Source organism: Monodelphis domestica, chromosome 4 (assembly GCF_027887165.1).
Source record: "Monodelphis domestica isolate mMonDom1 chromosome 4, mMonDom1.pri, whole genome shotgun sequence".
Lineage (NCBI taxonomy): Eukaryota > Metazoa > Chordata > Mammalia > Didelphimorphia > Didelphidae > Monodelphis > Monodelphis domestica.
In genome coordinates, this window is record NC_077230.1 from 1,557,203 (window position 1) to 1,577,417 (window position 20,215).

The window sequence follows — 20,215 nt, forward strand, 5'->3', positions numbered from 1 at the left end:
GCAGTCCGGCGGCCCGGCTCGCCCCATCCCGGGACTTTCTCCCTTTCCTGTACCGCGCCGAGGAGCCAGACTTGGGCAGAGCGGCTGCTCCGACGGAGAGTGCGCCGAAAGACTGGCCGCTCCTCCGGCCTCTCCCTTCCCTCCCTCCCTCCCTCCTTTGCAGCTTTAGAAACCGAACTCCAAACCGGGACTCCCGCACTGGCTGGGAGGTCTGGACTCGTCACTCCCGCCGAGGAGCCCGGAGAAGCAGCGATTTCCTGGGAGTCGGAACGAGGCTGCCCGACATGGCTTGTCCGGGCTCCTGGACGGAGGCGATGCCGTGGCTGGCCGCCGTCACGCTGTTCCTCGCCGCCCTGGTGACGGTAAGCCGGCACTTGGTGCAGTGTGCCTGCGGGCCGTCAGCCGACTCGTTGCAGCCAATCCGGAAGGACGATTGGGGTTTCCTGCTGAAATGGGTCCTGTCCCTCCACAGCTGGCGGAGCCAGTGGCGAGCGGCGTGGCTGACAGCTCTGAACGAGGAAGCGAGGCAGAGCGGGGTGAGTTCGGCGGCGATAGCTGTGTGAAATGAGCCGGGGCTCCCCGGAGACGGAACGGCTTCCTTCCCCACCCCCACCCCACCCCACCTCCTACCTGTGGCTAAGCTTTGCAGGCCGCCCAGAAGGGACTCAACCAGGGAGAAGATGGGCCCTTCGGGGACTTCCTTCAGTGCTAGGATGGAAGAAAGTGCCCGAAAAGAGGGAGAAGGAGCCCAAGGGAGGCGCTTGGGGCGATGGAGTCCAGGCTGCCCATGCTTGGCGCAGTCCACCCCAAAGCCTGGGCTGCGCACCTTTGGGTGCACTCTTCACGTCTACACTGGCGTCGGGGCTGAGCTCCGGGGGGAGGTGCGCGTGGCCTAGTTTGTTGTTGAGAACAGAGTTGTCGCAGACCAGGCTTCGACAGCTAAGAGACACTTGAGGGACTTACGAAAAGCCGGACTTCCATTAGACCTTGTTTAAAAGCCAGGAAGCGACCAAGGAGTTCCGGTCGTGGCTCTGCATTTCTAGTACGAGCCTTGTTCATTGAATGCCCTCAAAAGAGCTCCCTTCCCGCCCTTGGCTCCGGCTTCTGCACACCTGTGCTGACTGGAGGAGCGGCCTTTGAATGGCTTCTGACCCCCCCCCCCCCCCATCTTGGCACGTGCCTTAAGATGCCAGCCCCGCCCCCAGTTCTCCCCACAGTGCTCTGTCCAGCAGTGCGTTCTTACCCCAAAGCCTGCTTGCAGGCTTCACTTTTCTTTGCCGGCACCAGATACTGCACTCGCCAATTGAAACCGGGACTGCTCCACCTACTGCCTTTACATTTGTAAATGGATTCCTTTGACAGCCTGCAGTTTTTGCTTTTCCAAATGAATCGGGTTATTTTTTTCTAGCTCAATAATATAATTGTTTGGGGTAATTTAATTAAATGGCACTAAAAAGGACATTAACCCCAGTCACTTCCTAGCTGCATGACCCTGGACAAGTCATTTAACCTAGCTCTTACAGCTCTTCTGTCCTGGAACCAATACTTAGTCCTAAGACTAAGGTAAGAGTTTGAAGGAGAAGAAAAAGATTCTGTTTAACATAAACGTTTAGTTTCGATAGGACCGTCATTGTAATGGCGTCCATGGAAAAGGAACATTTCTCCACTGATACCAATCCGATTTGATGTGCACAAAGTCTTTTAGAAGTAGGCTTTGGGTGGTTGTGGCAGCCCCATTCGCAGCTGTTTCTTTGGTCTGCTTGTTTTAAATGAGATCTCTTTGCAGTCTTCTTGCAGGACTTGGCTAGTGATGTCCAAAAACGCTGCTGAGGGCGGGTCTGTTGTTATTTTATGTCCTGCTGCTTGGCTTAAATGATTGTTTCAAATCTTTCGGATTTTCCACATAAACCATCGGATCATCTGCCAAAACCAGGTCGTTTTTGCTCATTCTGATTCCTTCAATTTATTTTTCTTCTCTTATTGCTATTAGTAGCATTTCTAATCCAATTTGGAATAGTAATAGTGATAATGGGCGTCCTGAGCTTAACTGGGGAGGCTTTTCTGGCTTACCCATTTCAAATGACACTTGCCAATAGTTTTAGATTGAACTTTCTTGTCACTTTAAGGAAAAACCCCCTCATTCCTATGGCGCCAAATGTTTTAATAGGCGTGAGTAGCATACTTTGTCAAAAGCTTTTCCTGCATCTATTGACATCATAATGATTTGTTACTTTTATTGTTGATGTAATCAGTTACATTAGTAATATTTCCTTATAGTAAATCCGTCTCTGCATTCCTGGCATAAAATCTATTTGATCACAGTGTGTAATCTTGGTGATATATTGTTTCTATTTTCCTAACTAGTATTTTAGTTAGAATTTTTCACATCTGTATTCATTAGTGAAATTGCTCTATAATTTTCTTCCTTTGTGTTTAGTCTTCTTGATTGAGTACCATCTTTGTTTTAGAAAAGGAGTTTAGTAGGGCTCCTCCTTTACCTATTGTTTGAAAAAATTTATGTTGGAATTGGTTGATGTTGCACAGTAAGAGCAATCTTTTGATGAACACGTGTGAAAGACCTAGTTAAGTTTTAGCTATACAGTGATCCAAGACAGTCCCAGAGACTCACGAAGAAAAATGCCATTCACCTTAAGAGAAAGAACTGATTTCCCTTTTTTTTTTTGGTTTTAGATTGCTTCCAAAAAATGGCTGATGAGGAAAAAATATTTTATGTGATTGCACATGTGAAATCTATATCAGATTGCTTACTGTCTCAGGGAAGGGTAGTGGAAGGGATGAGAGAACTAAAATAGGAGGGATGGAGAGAATTGGTGACTCAAAAAAATTTTTTTTAATGTTAAAAATTGTTTTTTCATGTAATTGCGGGAAAAATAAAATATTTTAAAATTTAATTTCTTCCTCTTTTGGTCTAGGCAGTTGATGTTTTTGTAAGCATTCTTCCATTTCACATAAATTGGTTAAAATTGTTAGCATAGAATTGGGAAATATAACTCCTAGTAACTGCTTTAATTTCATCTTCATTTAGTGATCTATGTGCTCTTTTCATTAGTGGTTAAACTCAAGATTTGCAGGGTAAGTCACCCTGGGCCACATCCTGAGCTCTATTGCTCTTTAGAACATATCCTTTCCCTCCTGCATTTTCTAGAATAGTTTTACATTATTTGAATGTCCTTTCCTTTTAATCGGAAGGTCTTTCTTTTGATTTCTTTATGGAACTTGTTTCTAAATTTAATTGTTAATTTAACTATAATATTTCTTGGGGCAGCTAGATGACAATAGTGGATAGTCTCAAGCCAGAATTTAAAAGCAGAAAGACTCATCTTCTTGAGTTCAAATCAAGCTATGTGACTTTGGGCAAGTCACTTAACCCTGTTTGTCTCAGTTTCCTCATCTGTGAGGTAGAAGAGGAAGTGACAAATCACTCCATTGCCTTTGCCAAGAAAACCCAAATGAATGAAAAAATAACTGAATAACAACTGAAATGTATCTTGGAGTTTGCAACGTTGTGGTTTCTTTTCCCTTTGAGGTGATCTGTGAATTTTTTCAATTGCCATTTCATTTTTTATGTTCATGAGTTCTGGGCAGTTTCCTTCTATTTCTTGCATTTTAGAATGAAGTTTTTTGGTCAGCTGCATTTTTCTGCAAAACCTATGACCCTTATGCTGTCGCTACACCTTCTTTGCTGTAGAGCTTTGTTTGTAAGCACATTTTCTTTTAATGTTATTAGTTGTTTCTTCTCTGGTAGGTTGTCCATCACTTCTCTGCATTGCATTGTATTGTATTGTATACATTGCATGTATTCTCATTGCATTGTTCCCTCTTTTGTTTCTCTGGTGAGACTTGCTGTCACAGATTTCAGTTTTTTTATTCTATTATTAACTTTTTCTGTGCAAGCCATAAATTCTGCTCTTATAATTTTCATTTCTCTCTCTTTTGGGGGTGAATTTTATTTAGTCAATTTAGAACATTATTCCTTGGTTACAAGAATTATATTCTTTCCCTTCCTCCCCTACCCCCAACTCTTCCCATAGCTTATGCCCAATCCCATTGGGTATTACATGTGTCTTTGATCAGAACCCATTTCCATGTTGTTGATGTTTGCACTAGGATGATCATTTAGAGTCTCCATCCCAAACCATGTCCCCATCGAGCCATGTGATCAAGCACTTGTTTTTCTTCTGTGTTTCTGCTCCCACAGTTCTTCCTCTGAATGTGGATAGTGTTTGTTCTCGTAGATTCCTCCAAGTTGTTCAGGGACACTGTATTGCCACTAATGGAGAAGTTCATTAGGTTCGATTGTACCACAGTGTATCAGTCTCTGTGTACAATGTTCTCCTGGTTCTGCTCTTCTCATTTTCAGGATGAGATTCAGCTAATTTGCACATGAAAGCGCTGGTCCTCTCCCCTGATAGCCCCACTAAGAAGGCTTTCACTTCTGCTGGGGCGGCGACCATGATGTCCAGCCGCTGGCAAACCCGCTTCGATGGTGGGATGGACGGCCTTGTGTTTCACCAGTTACCATAGTAACAAATCTGCACCCAAGTCTTCTGAAGTGATAGGACCCAGAGTGCTTCTCGTCCTCCCTCCCCTCCTGGAGCTGGCGAGCAATTCGGTCCGGGCCATTCATCTATCATGCAAATGCCGTCCCATAGTTCCCCTTTTGTGAGTGACCATCTTGTCAACCCAAACTGCAAAACAGACAGTGAAACACGGGAACACAAGCGGAAAGCGCGTGCTTTCCTACTGCAGCAGTTCTTTCTCCGGAGCGGGTACCAGTCTTTGCCCCAAGGTCCTCGGGATGTTCTCGGACCACTACTTTGCTGAGCGTGGCTCAGGCCACCGTGTCCCATCACGGAATGAGCTGCCCGTCCAAGGAAGGTGGCTCACGTTTCTCACGCTCCTGAGTTCACCTAAAAATCACCACCTCGGGAGAGGGTGCTATTTCTAGCAAATGAGCCTTAGGAGTGGCAAATTTCTCCTTTCAAGTTAGAAAGGTTTCCCCTATGGGAGAAAGTACCAAAGATAGTCAACGAGAAGCATCCATCATTGCTCCGATAATTTCTGCCATTCACAAAACTGAATTCTCAGCCCAGAAGGCTAAAAGAATATGCAGGCATTTCCTGTTTGCCTTCAGCACGGCACCTTCCAGCTCCTGACCTCAGTGGGAAGGCTTTGAGCTTATCCTGGTCGGAGACAAGACTCTTCAGTAATTTTAGGTCGATGCTTCTTATCACTTATTATCGATTTAAGAAAAGTCCATTTTACGGATGCCTTCAAGGGTCTTTAAACAGCCAGAAGCTCTGCATTTTGCCGAAAGCCTTTCTGCACCTACTGATATAACCACGTGATTCTTGTGACCTTTACTCTTGATGTAATCAATTATGTCGATGGTTTTCCATAACTGAATCCCCCTTGAATGCCTGATATACATCCTACTTGCTCACCATGTATCTTTGTGATATAGTGTTGTAGCCGATGTAATGGAGAAAAGGTTGGGAGGTGGTAAAAGGGAACAGGATCGAGGAGAGACAGCGGATGTTTAGGGTTGGCTCAGAGACAGGAGAGGGGCTGGCTTTGAAGATCTCCCCCCTTCAGCCTTCCCTCCGTAGCCACGGCTGCTCTCCCCCATTTGCTCTTGTCCCTCTTGCCCCCCCTCCTCCACTACCATAGACGAAAGGGTTTCTCCTTAGGAAGATGTCTCTCCCCCATCTGTTCTCAGGCTTGATTCAAAGCTTGGGGAAGAGATACCGACTTTCATGTCAATGAACGTAATCGGGACAATACAAAGGAATAGCTGACAGGGAGAATGGGGATGGGCAGGGGGTTGTCCCTGTCTCTGTCTAAACCCTTTTCCCTCCCTCCTGGAGTTTGGGGGGAACTCGGGCTTTGGCAGCCTGAGCCCCCGAGAGATAGTCAGGTGGGCTGACGCTGGGTTTGGTCCCTTGGCCACAGTTCAGACCGAGGGCAACAGGAGCTCAGGTGAAGTCTGACATTCCAAATGCCTTTCTCAGGTTTCCCTCGATAGTCTTTTCAGTTGGGAAGTGTTGGGGGGCTAGAGTTGTAAAAGTACCATGAGCCACTGAGAAAAAGGCATATTCCTTTCTATTCAGTTCTCAAGCTCTCTAGAATATCTTGCCTGTCCAAGATTCTATTCATTTCCTTGACTTTTCCTCATTTGTTTTTTGCTGATATTTATGTAGTTCTGAGAGAGGAAGGTCAAAATTTCCCACCATTATCTATTTCTACTTGCAATTCGTGGTTCTTTTTTTTAGAGATTGGAATGCTGTAGTGCTTTGGTATTTTTTTTACTGTTGATGCTTTACTATCTATAGCACCCTTTTACACAGTATGACTTCCCTGTGTATTTCTTTTCATTGAATCTATTTTAGCTAACTTTTGTGATGCCCCTGGGTTGTTTTTTGTTTTACATCAGCGGAAGCATAATAAATTCTTCTCCAGTCCTTTACTCTATGGGCATCTCTAATTTTAAATGTAATGTGTTCCTGTCAACAACAGATTGTCCGTTTCTGGTTTTGTTCCATTTTGCTGTTTCCATTTTATGGGCGCATTCATGCAATTCACATTCAAAGCTTTAACTCTCTCTTCAAAAGTCCGACTTTCTTCTGATCGCTCAGTGCCTCCCTGATCCACATACCTTTCTTAGAGTTCTTCTGTCAGTCTCTTCTCTTGTCCTCTTCTTTCTTAATCTGCACACACTTCTGAGTCTTTGGTTCATTCCATACTCTTCCCCTCCGATTTTTCTGTCAGTTAAGGAGACTTGTGTAGCTTTTTGGTGTATGTGCGATTCCCTCTTTAGTCTAGGTCTGATTAGAATAAGGTCCCTGCACTAGCTCCCCCCCACCCTATCCTCCCTTCCAACTGTAACCGTTTTCCCACAGCGATCCTGAGCGCATGCCTGTACTCATGGCTGCTTGCTCCTTGCTCAAAGCCACAACCTGGAACTGTGTCTGGTCAAGAGGCCAGTACAGGGTCCCCACAATCTTACCCTGTCCAGCCCCCTGACCCTCACACTATTTTATGGGCTGAAAGCTCCTGAAGCTAAGGCTGATCCTAGCATAGATGCTCCCAGGACTTGGTGTTTGTGGACTCTGAGATCAGCCTTGCACTCAGACCAGACCTGGGGAGGGCATGTCTTTCCTGCTATCTTCCCAAGCTATCGTAGGCAGAATGATGGCTTTATCCCGACTTTTAATTATTTCTGCTATTTTAGAATTCACTTTGAGGCTTTATTTTATGTCATCTGTGGGGGGAATTTGGGAAACCGAGGTAATCTTACCTTATTCTACCATCTTCTCAAACTCCTTCTAGAAAAAAACATTTTTTTTTACAAATTTCTTTGATAAATGCCTCAGTTCTCAAATATGTAGAGAACTAAGTCAAATTGATAAGAATATAAGTCATTCTCCCATTGATCAAAGGATATATACAGTTTCAGAAGAACAAATCAAAATGATTGATAATCATGTGAAAAATGCTCTGTCATTATTTATTAGAAAAATGAATATTAAAATAACGCTGGGGTACTACTTTCTCCCTCCTTCTTCCCTCATTCCAAGAGTCCCATGTAAAAATTTCAAAGCAAAAGAGAAAAAGGACCCCTTGCCCAGTAAAATCAGCCAATATGTTAGAACAAGTGTTTCATACGCATGGGCCTCCCATCTCTGCCAAGGGACGGAATGGAGTATCTTCTCCTGCCCTTACTTATTGTTTGCATTTGCTTTTCTATATTTGCTTTTGGGTTTTTCCTTGTGTGTGTTCTTTCTTTTCACTGACTTTTTTAATCGTTGTAGGAATTGTTGACTCTTCTTACTTCCTCGCCATTGGACTGTAGGAGAGTATCACAGGGGAGACTGTTTGGTTTCCCCCAAAGATGGGGCTTTCTGGAAGTGGCTCTCGAGGGTAGACGTGTTTGCATCTCCTCCTCCTCCTCTTCTCCAAGAGGGACTTGATTCCTGCCAGGAAGGCGAGCAAGAGGTTGGAGCTCAAGGCTGTTATCTCTGTTCTTCTCTGGAAAAGGAAAGGCTGGATTAGGATGACATCTGTCTGACCCCTCCCATATTCGTCCTCTAGGGGAAGCAGTGTTCAAAGTAAATCCTGATCACTCTCCAGTAACGGGAAAGCGTGGCCACAAGTCTAGAACCAAGGCTTGACGGCTCCCTGGACACCAGTTCCACAATGCACATGTGACAGGCCTGGAAATGCCCATCCGTGCATTTGTGGGGAACACCTCAATGGGTGTTTGGGGAGAGCCACGCCCCCAGCTCGGCACTGCAGCGCGGTTGGCTGGGAGTCGGGTGTCAGCTTGTCCTGACCAGCAGAGACAGCTGAAACCTGTGTGGCAGGCTGAGAGCTTTAGAAGCCAGACAGAAATAGAGCGAGAGCAGAGACAGAGAGACGGGCAGAGTTTATCAGGTGTAATATGGGAGCCCAGACTCTGATTTATTGAGCATATAGGTGCAAGATTTATATAGTTTCTACACACTTATGACCTAAGGAAAAAAACGTCTCATGGCATGTCTCTGGTGCCAATTAGAGCACGTAGGTGTCAGCTGCATTGAGGAGTACAAACATTCATCAATAGTAATCTTCAGAGGTTCTCTAGAAGTACAAAGGTGCCAGGATATAGCTGATATGTAGAAAACCATTTTGTCTCTGAGATAGAACCCAAGCTTTGTGATTATCTAGTAAGGGGTGAAATTGAGGGGTTATTGACTGAATATATTATACTAGTGGTCGCCAGGGATTAATTCAATCCCAATAAAATACTCAAGTCAGTTTGGGATTTTTATGGTGGTTTTAATTACAATAGAGGGAAGAAATTAAGAAGAGAGAGAGAGAGAGAGAGGACAGAGAATTTAAACTGTTCCAGCCCGGGCTGAGCCAGGCAGGAGTTCAGAGGCCTAGGCCAAGGGGCCTTCTCAATCTGGCTCGGCTACCAGCCACGAGGCCTCCTCTGAAATGAGGGGTCTCCTAGGAGGATAGCTTTTAGGAGGTAAAGGGAAAAGGAATCAGCCTAAACCACTCTCTGGGAAATCAGCAAAGGGCGGAATTTCAAAAGTCAAGTGGCAAGAATGGAAGCTTTCACAGTGGCCGCAGGTAGGAATTATGGACTGTAGGAGCAGTAGGTGAATGGAGAGAAAACAAGTTGGCTCCTTTTGGCGTCCTTGTGGAATGTGATGCATTTGGACGCTCTTCATATTTATTTGGTTCCAAAGTGTTCGAGTGAGATGGGAAGAATGCCATTACTTCTCCATAATTCCTTCAGGCTCCATTTTGCTTCTGTTCGCCCTTTTCCAAAGCACCACTGACACTGAGTACTTGTCATTATTAGTAACGCAGCTTCAAGGTAGGAGCAGCCCTCATTCAGATTTAAGAGGGAAGCACGGCTTTTCTGTGGCAGCAGGAATGTCGGGAGAGAACTCTTTGCTTATGTCGGTCCTTCTTCCTCTCCCCCCAGGCTCCGACCTTCCCTTCTTGGGGAAGAGGAAGGAAGTGTTTGCCAGCACGTGCCTGGAGGGCACTTCGAGGCATTCAGCATGGACAGTTGTGAGGAGAATGAAAACATAGACAAAAGGTTTTCTATGACTAGCTATGGTTTTATTATATGGATTTTCCTTGCTAGGTTGTTAGTATGTCTTATTATTTGAGTTCTGGGGACTTGCTTGGTCTGTCAATAGACGAATAAGGGAACGTTAACAAAATATATTTTCATTTATACTCATATTTCTTTATATTTGTATTAAAAACATTTAAAACCCTTACTTGTCATGTGGGTCTAAGGCAGCAGAGTGGTAAGGGTTAGGCCAGCGATGGACAATCTTTTGAGCTTGGTGTGTCAAATTTCACCAAAAAAACAGGGCATAACTTGGGTGGTGTGTGTGTCACTTCGAACCTCCCCCCCCCCCATAATTTCACGGTACTTAGAGTTTAAATAACAAAAATGTATAATTGTAATATATAGCTGTATTTAATAAACCAAAAACCAATTATTTAACTTGCCTGCTTAGTGACTTCTGTGTTCCTCTGTCAGTCGGGTTTTTTTGTGGGTCTTGATATTATTTAACTTGCGTGGGATGCTGTGAGCTAGGATAAGTGAGGGGGAGGGGAATTCTTGAACTAACCTGCCTGTGAGTGACTTTTTTGTTGCTGAAGTTCATTGGCTAATCTTCAATTGAAAGTTAACATTTTGTACGCTTCAAGCCCAAGCAAACACTACTAAGTTCATCTGTCCATCTGTTTCTTTTGTTGGTTTTGACATTATTTAATGCTCAGGATAAGGTCCCACAAAAGTACACAGAGGGAAAGATTGTGAGTAAAGCCATTGCTATATTTTGCAGGGTGCTAAAAGTGTCTGGTAATGCATTCCAGGCACTCCTCCATCGTACTTGGGCCAGAGCTCCGCTCAGGCTTCCGCTGGCCCCGTCCCACCCCGCCTCTTCTCAGCTGGCTGGCCAGGGGGCACAGGGAGAGCAGCAGCTACACGCGCTCCTCCCTGCCTCTGCAGGAGCCACACACACCCCAGCTGCCGGCTGCAAGCAACCCTCTGCGCGCCCCCTGCCCCCGCAGCCAGTGTGTGGAGCAGCCCTCACCCCCAGGCCGGGCTGGGGCATGGCCACTGCCACAGCTGCAGGTGCATGGCCCCCCAGGGAAGCTCCCAGGCCTGGAGGGACACTGAGGTCACGTGTCACCGAAAATGACTAGGCACATCAGTGCTGGCACGCCTTCCCTGTCACGGGGCTAGGTAATGGGGGTTAGATGACTTGACCAGGATCACACAAATAGGAAGTGTCTGAGGCCAAATTTGAACCTAGGACCTCCCATGTCTAGGACTGGCTCTCCCTCCACCAGGCCACTCAGCTGCCTCCTCTTTATCTGACGTGGGAACTGTTTGTTATATAAATACATCGTATTTATCAAAAGAGCGCCATGACCATCGCTCCTCTTCTTCCTGTCTCAGGGACCACCATTTCTTACATTTGAGGAGGAGCAGCTTCAACAGCCCTTCGAACTCGCAGTTCACCCAGTTGTGAATGCTGTCAAGTCTGTCCAGGAGGTAAGCCGCCATTTCTCATATCTGGGGGCAATATATTTAAGGCTGGGCGTGGAAGTTATTTTTTATGTAAGTTCTTGAAACAAGTAAGAATATCTTCATCTGAAATCGAAATCTTCTAACGGTACCCCAAACCCAACTTTTAGGACACACAAGAATCTGTTTCTCTTTGATACAATCAAGGCTAACTTAATCTTCCTGTTCTATCTATTAAGCCAATTTCTAACTATCTATCCTAAAACTAAAAATGATCAGTTATAACCATGAGAAAGATTTTTATTTCTTTCCTGCTGGTTAGATGGGAAAAACCAGCAAGCCAAAATTTTCTAAGCTTTGCTGCTTTCTGCCACCAGTCGCAAAGCAGTGATATTTCACCACAATCTCCTTCTTACTTGGATAACTCTCAAGGAGTAATTTCACCAGATCTTCCCCAACTTCCAACAGTTGAGCCAGAGCACCCTTGGACCTCCTTCCTTGAGTCAGGACAGACCAAGAGCAAGTAAGAGTTTGTTGGGTGCATCTGTCCCTTTCTAGAAACTCCGAGAGATTCTTTCTATTTCCCATGATTCCCTCTTGAAATTCAATTTTGGCTTCAAGAAATCCAGCTTTTCTCAAAGTTCTATATTTATCTATTAAAACCAATCCTATTTCCTAATTGACCCTTAATTAAATCTTAATTAACAATATCCTATTACAGCTGGAGTCAGGTAGACCAGAGTTCAATTATGATGTCAGTAGCAGTGTGACTCTGAGTAAGTCACTTAACCTATGTCTGTCTCAAGTTTTAAAATAAAGCCTATTAAAATTTCTTCAAGCTCCCTGACTGCTCCGTTTCTCTTCCTACTCACTTCCCATGACCTCCTCCTCTGTCTTACTTCAGCCACACACAAAGATAACCGTAATCTTCATCTTCCTCTCACTCCAAGTATACAACCCACATATTCACGAATTCCAAAATCCCCCTCCCAGACCAGAGCAGCTTTCCACTTCTCCCTCTGCCTTCTCTCACAAAGCCCTATTCTTCATCCCCTCTATGAGTTCCAATCTTTAGACTCCTCAGTTCTTTCCCATGCCATTTCCTCTTACACTCAGCACTCTTTCTTCTTCTCCATCTTGACTTCTTGGGGAACCAATTCCATTCTAGATGGTCCTCCTTTTTTGAATCTCTGCCCCCTTGTACTACACCAATTACATACTGCTACGTTTCAGCCTTGGATAAGTGCCACTATTTGCCACTGAACAAAGGTGGAGAAAATCATGCAATTATTCTGACTGAACCCACTACAAATTTGTATTATACCAACTCAGCTGGGTCCTGTTACTAGGCAATCCTACCTCACCTTCCTTATCAACCAGACACTTACCAGGAATTTTATAGAAAAGATTGAAGCCCTTTGCCATGAGCTCCTTCTTCTTCCTTCTTCCTAATTTCCCATCACTCAGATGCCTTCCGCTGTTGTCTCCTCCTTCACTCCAGTCTCATATGATTGGGTGACCTTATTCCTTTTTTAAAAAATTTTATTTAATTAGTCAATTTAGAACATTTTCCCCTTGTTACAAGAATCATGTTCCTTCCCTCCCCTCACCCCACCCCTTCCCGTAGCCAACACTCAATTTCACTGGGTTTTACATGTGTCCTTGATCAGAACCTATTTCCACGTTGTTGATGTTTGCACTAGTTTGATCATTTAGAGTCTCCATCCGTTGTTTTTCTTCTGTGTTTCTACTCCCACAGTCCTTCCTCTGCATGTGGATAGTGTTCTTTCTTGTAAATCCTTCACAGGTGTCCTGGATCATCGCATTGCTATTAATAGAGAAGTCTTTTACATTTGATTGTACCATAGTGTATCCATCTCTGTATACAGTGTTCTCTTCACTCTGCATCACTTCCTGGAGGTCGTCCCAGTTCACATGGAATCCCTCCAGTTCATCATTCCTTTGAGCACAATAGTATTCCATCACCAACAGATACCACAATGTGTTCAGCCATTCCCCAATTGAAGGGCATCCCCTCATTTTCCCATTTTTGGCCACCACAAAGAGCGCAGCTATGAATAGTCTTTTTCCTTATGATCTCTTTGGGGTACAAACCCAGCAGTGCTATGGCTGGATCAAAGGGCAGACAGTCCTTTGAGTATAATTTCAAATTGTTCTCCAGAAAGGTTTAACCAGTTCACAACCCCATTAGTGTAACTGTTTCCTCTACATCTTCATCTGCATTTATCATGTTTGATATGTGTGAGTTGGTACCTCAGAGTTGTTTTAATTTGCATTTCTCTAATCAGTAATGATTCAGAGAATTTTTCCATTTGACTATAGATTGTTTTGATTTTTTTTTTCTGGGAACTCTTTGCTTATATTCTTTGACCATTTATTAATTGGGAAATGGCTCTTATTTTTATAAGTTTGACTCCGATCCCTGGATATTTGAGAAATGAGGCCTTTATCAGAGACACGTGCTTCAAAAACTTTCCTCAGTTTCTTACTTTCCTTCTACTCTTGGCTTACTTGGTTTTAAATGTGCAAAATTTTTTATATTTCACGTTCTCAAATTAATCCATTTACTTTCTGTAATAATTGTGTTTAAATAAGGCTTGAATATTTGAGGCTTGGTAGATTGAGCCCAGTATCTTTTACATTTTGTACTTATTTTGAATGGAATTTTCCCTTCTTTTCCTGCTAGATTTTGTTATTGCTGCACTGAAATGATTTTTGTGAATTTATTTTTGTATCCTTTTACTTTGATAACTATCAAGGGGAGATAGGGAAGAGGAAATAAGCATTTATGTAAAGCCTAATATGTGCTGAGCTCTGAGTTAAGTACTTTTTACTACAAATTTCATTTTTTAATTTTATCATCTATTTTCTTTGTCAAAACCAAACATCACGTCCTCAACAAATTAGATTTTGTCTCTTATGCTTTTGTTTATACCTTTAACTTCTCTCTTTTTTTTTTCCAATTCATGAAATTGCCAAATAATAGTGAGGAGAGTGGGTGACCTTGCTTCTAATAAATTGTTTGGGATAATTCTCACGTTCTTTTTACAAATATTGCTAGTTTTTAGTTTTAGCTATATAGAGATGTGCACACACATGTACATATTTAAGCCTTTAACCTTCTTTTCTTGGAATCAATGCTAAGTATTAATTCAGAGGCAGAAGAGCAGTAAGGGCTGGGCAACTGGTCTGAAGTGACGTGCCCAGAGTCACTGTGCCACCTGGGTGCTCCTTATTTATAGCTTCTTAATATCTGTAAGCCTATTATGAAACCACTTGGGTTAGGGGTAAATGTTGGGGAATATTTACTGCAGCCATTCAGGCGTGATTCTATTTGCAATTGGTGCGCCCCCTTTCATCGGGAATATTGGGGCAGTTCTGGCTAGTTATGATTTCTTCCCTTTAAACTACTCCACGCTGGCCCTTTATGAACATACCCTAGAATTTCAGGAATGCATGAAGCTCCCCAGCTGTGTGTAATGTGGGATCCTGGGATCCTGGGCTTCCTTTGTAGGAGAATCATGACGTGTGTGTGTGTCCCTTAGACTCCAAAGGGGGGGAAAGGCTTCCGGCGCGTGGAGAAGGGGAGGGCAGGCTGGTCACATCATTGATCTTGGCCTGAGTGGCGCCGCCGCTTGCTGAAGTCGGGGAGCCTTTGAAGTCCCCCCCAACAGAGCGCACGGGAGACCCTTGTGGAAGCACGGCCAAGAGTCTGAAGGGGCTGAGCTACTGTGTCCCACAGGGCAGAGGGAGCTGGGCTCGTAGACAGATTTCGTTTCTTCTGAAAACGGCCTCTTGGTCTCCTTTGACCACTTCCTAATTGGAGAATGGCTCATGTTTTCATAATTTGACTCCGTCCCCCTAGAATTCAGGAAAAGGCCTTTATGGGAGGAACGAGTTCTAAATTCATGCTGCTGCTTCCTTATTCCTTGTAGCAGAATGCACTTAGCCCCGGGGTCTCACTTAATCAGGTTGGGTTTTGAGCTTGCTTTGTCCACGATGACTGCCCAGCATAACTGCTCCCCGTAAACAAAGATGATTGCTGGATTCTGGTTCCGAATCCGTTCTGCCCTCTACTTCTCTTTGGAGGGTCCGCTCCTCCCACTGCCATCCACAGCTGTGACTTGTGGTTTCCTCTTTCTTTGCGCTCTTCTGGACCCTATGGGCTACACTATGGGGTTCTTGGCAAAGATAACGAATACTTTGCCATTTTGGATTAAATATCCGGGGGACCTCCAACCCCAGCGGATGGACCAAGGAATCACAGAATCTTGTCTGGGCCAGGAGGCCAGGAGCTACAGCATGGGGGGAAGGGCTTAGAGCGAGTCTTGGAAAGCCAGTGGGGGAAGCTTGAGGGTCGCCCAGAAAACGAGTCTGGAAACCCAGAAGTTCAATTATTGGAACCTTTACTTATTGATCTGAGTTTCCTGGCCAGGATGGACTTCCCTAGTGGCAGCTGGACCGGACTGAACTTTCAAGACAGTTCATATAGCTTACCAGACACGAGGCCATTTCCTTTCCCGTACAGGCTCTTATTGTGGTCAGCAGTGCGTGTGCAGCACTCGGTTCACTCAAGGGTTGCTTCTTTTTCACACACACTTAATCACTTGGACTCAGTGATATGTTACTTTGCATTCCGTCCTGACATTTGTTTATCCTGATGTGCCTTTGTTTCCTGACCCTTTTCTCAGTCATAGGTTCAGTGGATTCTAGCCTACCACCTGCATAAGCTGCCTGACCTCCAGGAGGGACTGGGCCAGTTTCCTAAGAAGTGCAGGAAGGGATTAATTAATAAGATATATTAATTAATTAATTAAGTATCCATCATTAATTAAAATAAAATGCTTTATTTACTTCACATACGCTTTATTCTCTAACCTAGTCACTTATTCAGACTACTTCCCCTTGGCTCGTGTCCCTCTCTCTGCTCTTGCTCTCTGAGCTGTCCTGGCACTGGCGTATCTGGCAAGCAGCAGTGTGGAGGGAACCAGCTAGAATCTGGGACTTGATCTTACTTTTAGCTACAAAGACTGGAAATCTTATTTCTATCTTTCTTTCTCTTTACTAATAACTACTTACCAATTTAGTATAAAGTCTCCAAGTTTAATTTTTATTTACAACACTTACCTTTTCCAGTGGATTAAGGCAAGCAGAGGTTAAGCCATTTGTCCAGGGTCACACAGCTAGTAAGTGTTTGAGGTCAATTTGAACTCAGTTCTTTTTTACTCCAGGGCCAGGACTCTCTCCCTTAAGACACCTAGTTATTCCCCTCTATTCTCTTTTCCTTTACTTGTCCCTTTCTCTCTCTTTTTACCCTGTCCTTCCTCAAAAGTCTGTTTTGGTTCTGACCACTGCCTCTCCAGCTAGGAACTGAAGTGAATAAAGGACCAGAACTGGCAGCAGAAAGACTCATTTTCATAAATTTAAATCTGTCCTCAGATACCAGCTGTTTGATCCCTGACAAGTCCCTTAGTCCTGTTTGCCTTAGTTTTCTCATGTGTAAATTGAGCTGGGGCAGAAAATGGCAAATTAATTAATATTGTTTGTCAAGAAAACCCCATATAGCATTCTGAAGAGTTGAACTTGACTGAAAAACAACTATGACAACTGCCTGTCTTAATCTGCCTTCCTTCTTATCCTCCTTATGCTCTTTTTCTCTTACTTCCCTGTAGGATAAGGTCGACTTCTGTATCTAATTGAATCACATATATTCTTCCCTCATTGAACCAATTCTGAAGAGAGGGAGGTTTAAACACGACCTGTTCCCCCCACCCCGACATTTTCTTCTCTCTTGTAAAAGCTTTTCCTCGTACGCCCCCTTTATGTGAGATCATTTCCCCCAGTCTTTCTCCCAGGACTTTCCTGTTTCCTCACTCCATTTTTGGGGAGATGATCCCACACAATCATGCCTTCTGTCTATATTGATTCCTTCTATCTGCCCTAATGATGAAGTTCTTAGAAGTTACGTGTATCATCTTTCCATATAGAAAGGAAAACAATTTAACCTTATTGACTCCTTTAGGGTTTTACTTCCAGGTTTACCTTTTGGTGCTTCTCTTGAGTCTTGTGTTTCAATGTCAGATCTTCTATTCCGCTCTGGTCCTTGCTTCAAGATGCCCTTGTGTTTTATTAGCTCTCTTTTCTTCCGGAAGGATTATATTCATGTTTGTGACGTAGGTTATTCTTGCTTGTAATCCCACCGTCTTTCTGTTTCAGAATATCTTACTGCAGCTCCTCTACTCCCGTCATGTAGAAACGGCTAAATCCTGGGTGATCCTTTCGCTGTTTTCCCATTACTGTCTTCTGCTTTTGTGTCTTGGTTTTCCCCCACCATAGTAGCTTTCTATGGTCACGTTCTTTTTCTGTCACTTGTTCATTTCTCTAGTCTATTTCTTGACAATGAGGTCATGGTAAAGCTGGGTCCTGCTCCCCTGAGGTTCAGAGGCACAGCCTCCACCTTCAGACTTTTCCATGCGTTTTTTCAGCTTTGCTTCTAGACGTTTGAAAGTTTTCGGTGCTTCCAAGGCACTGTGATCTGGGGAGAGACACGGTTGTTGTTGTGGTGTGCACCGGTGATTCAGGAGGGGCCCTTGCAGCCTGCCTCTCCAGACACTCACCTGTCTCAGCCTGAGGCTTGTGCTCCCTTCCCTCCCTCTTGGCTCTGTGTCTCCACACACTGTTTCCAGTAGATGTATATCGCCTTCTCTCCACTCACATCTGCACTGCCCGAGGTCAGCTCTCCTCTTTGCGCTTTATTATTACAGTTTCCTCCTCTTGCTCTCCCAGACGCATCTCTCCACACACATGTTAAGGTGACTTTCCTGAAGAAAAGACCTGGCCCTGCCCCTGCCTTTCTGATTCTTCAGGACCCAGATAGGATTTCCTTGGCAAAGATAAGGGAGTGGTGCGCCATTTCCCTCTCCCGTGGATTACGGCCAGCTTAATTTTTTTACACCCTCACCTTCTATCTTAGACTCTTTATTAAGTATTGGTTCCAAGGTAGAAGAGTGGTAAGGGCTGGGCAGTGGGGGTCAAGTGACTTGCCCAGGGTCACACTGCTGGGAAGTGTCTGAGGCCAGATTTGAACCCAAGTCTTTTTTACTTCAGGCCAAGTGCTCTAGCCGCTTAGCTGCCTCCTGGGCAAATAGAGTTTAAGTAAGTTGGCTAAGGTCCCCCAGTGAGTGTCTGAGGTCTTCCTGACTCCAGGCTCAGTGCTCTAGCCACGAAGTCATCAAGCTGTCTACACCAGCTCTCTTGGCTGCTAAATGAACTCCAATGGCCCCCCTTTGCTGCTAGGATAAACCATAAACTCTGCCATTTCGTTTCTGTGCAGTGTTTCTCTTCACTCCTTTTCTGGTCCTGGCTATGGCTCCCCGTTACACACTCTGGCTCAGCCTCTTCCACATGAGGCGCCTGATGTTGCCCCACTTTCTTCTCATTTGGTCTTCCCACCCTGGCCCCCCTTTTCTTTATCGTCTTATACTTTAGCCCACCACCCGCACTCCGATCCAAAGGGCTGCTGGCCATTTAGCACACAGAATGCTCCATTTTCTTGGTCTGTCTCTCCTGCTCTCCTTCCTGATATCTGACTTGTGGATTCTGGGATTCCTTCACACCCCGCACAGGCTAGAATAGAAAGAAGGCCTGCCTGGTCTCTGGAAATGCTAATGACTTCCCTCTAGTTAGAGACTAGCTCTGCACAGACTGTGAGCTCCTGGAGAGCAAGGACTGCCTTTCTATGTATCCTTATTAGTTCTTAAAGTAATTCCTAGTGCATCGCTGTGTTTAATCAATGCTTTTTGACTCATCGAGCTGCTTACTTACTAATTCCTGGGAAAAGGAATTGGTGTAGGAAGACATTTTAGAATGTGAATTCCAGGCTTCCAAAGCCGGGTGATGTTCAACCAAATTAGAAAATTTAAAGTGACGCCTCGCTGGGGAATTCTGGGAAAGGAAAGCATTTTGCATAGGAAGTGATGTATGTGTGATTCTTATTACTCTGTAAAGTTTAAAAATCTTTTTACAGTTTAATGAGATCCTTTCTCTTCCTTCCTCCCCAAGGCAGTATCATGGAATGTCGGAGGAGACTCAATTTCATTTGTTGTTCATGTGCTTTCAGCCTCATGTGGCGCTTCACAAGGCCGGTCATATGATGTCCGACTATCTCCATTTCACTTACAGGTAAAATCTGGTTCTTTTTTCTTACCGTGAAACCTTGCTCTGGAGCCCCCTCAAGCCACATCTTGTGTAGTGAAGTGAAGGGAGAAGCGTTCGAAGTTCACTGATATGTGTCATGTCCACTACGGGTGAGATCAGCCGCGAAGCCCCTTCCCACCCCCGCTGCCACATACAAAACGCACGAAGGCCCCCTCTTAAAATAGGGCTCCAAGTAAGGCCCGAGTGCCTCAGACGTGGCCTGTCCAAACAGCCGTGATGGCGTCACCTCACCACAGCGTGCCGAAAGCCCAGCCAGATCCTGCCAGAAGCATTGACAGGAAGAGCAGCAGAGGGATGCGGGAGTGGAAGCGAGCCGCGAGGAGTCCGATGCTGGACTGACACGGCCACCTTCGGCCTCCACCTGTCCATTTCCAGGGAGAAAATGGCAACGATCTCCAGGAAGCGGTCATGCATGTACTTACAGCTAAAATCAGGAGTGGAGGGGCCGTGCCGAAGCGTTGGAAGGATCCTGCCATGCTGTTCCTCCACCCCCATCCCCAGGCCAGATGAAGAGGATGGCGGGAATTAGCCATTCAGCGCCTTTCCTGTTCGTAGCGTGTCTAAGCAGGGAGGGTGCTTCAGAGGTCATCGAGTCCAGTGTATCCATTTTTTAGACATGGGACCGGAGGGCCAAAGCGGGTGAGTGGCTCACCAGGGTCACACAGGTAGTCGGTATCCGAAGCTGGATTTGAATTCCGGTGCTGATTCCAGAGCCAGGAAGCCAGTTGTTTCACGCTGTTTCCTGTGTCTTTTCAAATTGGTATTGTCAAGAGATTATCCTTAGACGTTAAACTCATCAGAAGGTGGCGGAAGCGTCAAGATCAAAATTCTCCTGAGACTGCCTCGTCATTTATAATTGCTTGCTAACTAATTTAAAAGTGGATCAGAGAGCCCTATAGCCACCTGTGG

At 44.9% G+C, this 20,215-nt stretch overlaps 1 protein-coding gene across 2 annotated transcripts in view; it reads left to right on the forward strand.

Moving 5' to 3' along the window:
• Positions 1 to 284: 284 nt before the first annotated feature.
• Positions 285 to 20,215, forward strand: part of C2CD2 (C2 calcium dependent domain containing 2) — an 88,763-nt gene continuing 68,832 nt past the window's right edge. For both annotated transcript variants that reach the window (XM_056797058.1, XM_016433113.2), the window contains exons 1-3: positions 285 to 536; positions 11,000 to 11,095; positions 19,151 to 19,270. In XM_056797058.1, the coding sequence (XP_056653036.1) occupies positions 285 to 536; positions 11,000 to 11,095; positions 19,151 to 19,270 (468 nt within the window). The remainder of the gene's footprint in view (positions 537 to 10,999; positions 11,096 to 19,150; positions 19,271 to 20,215) is intronic.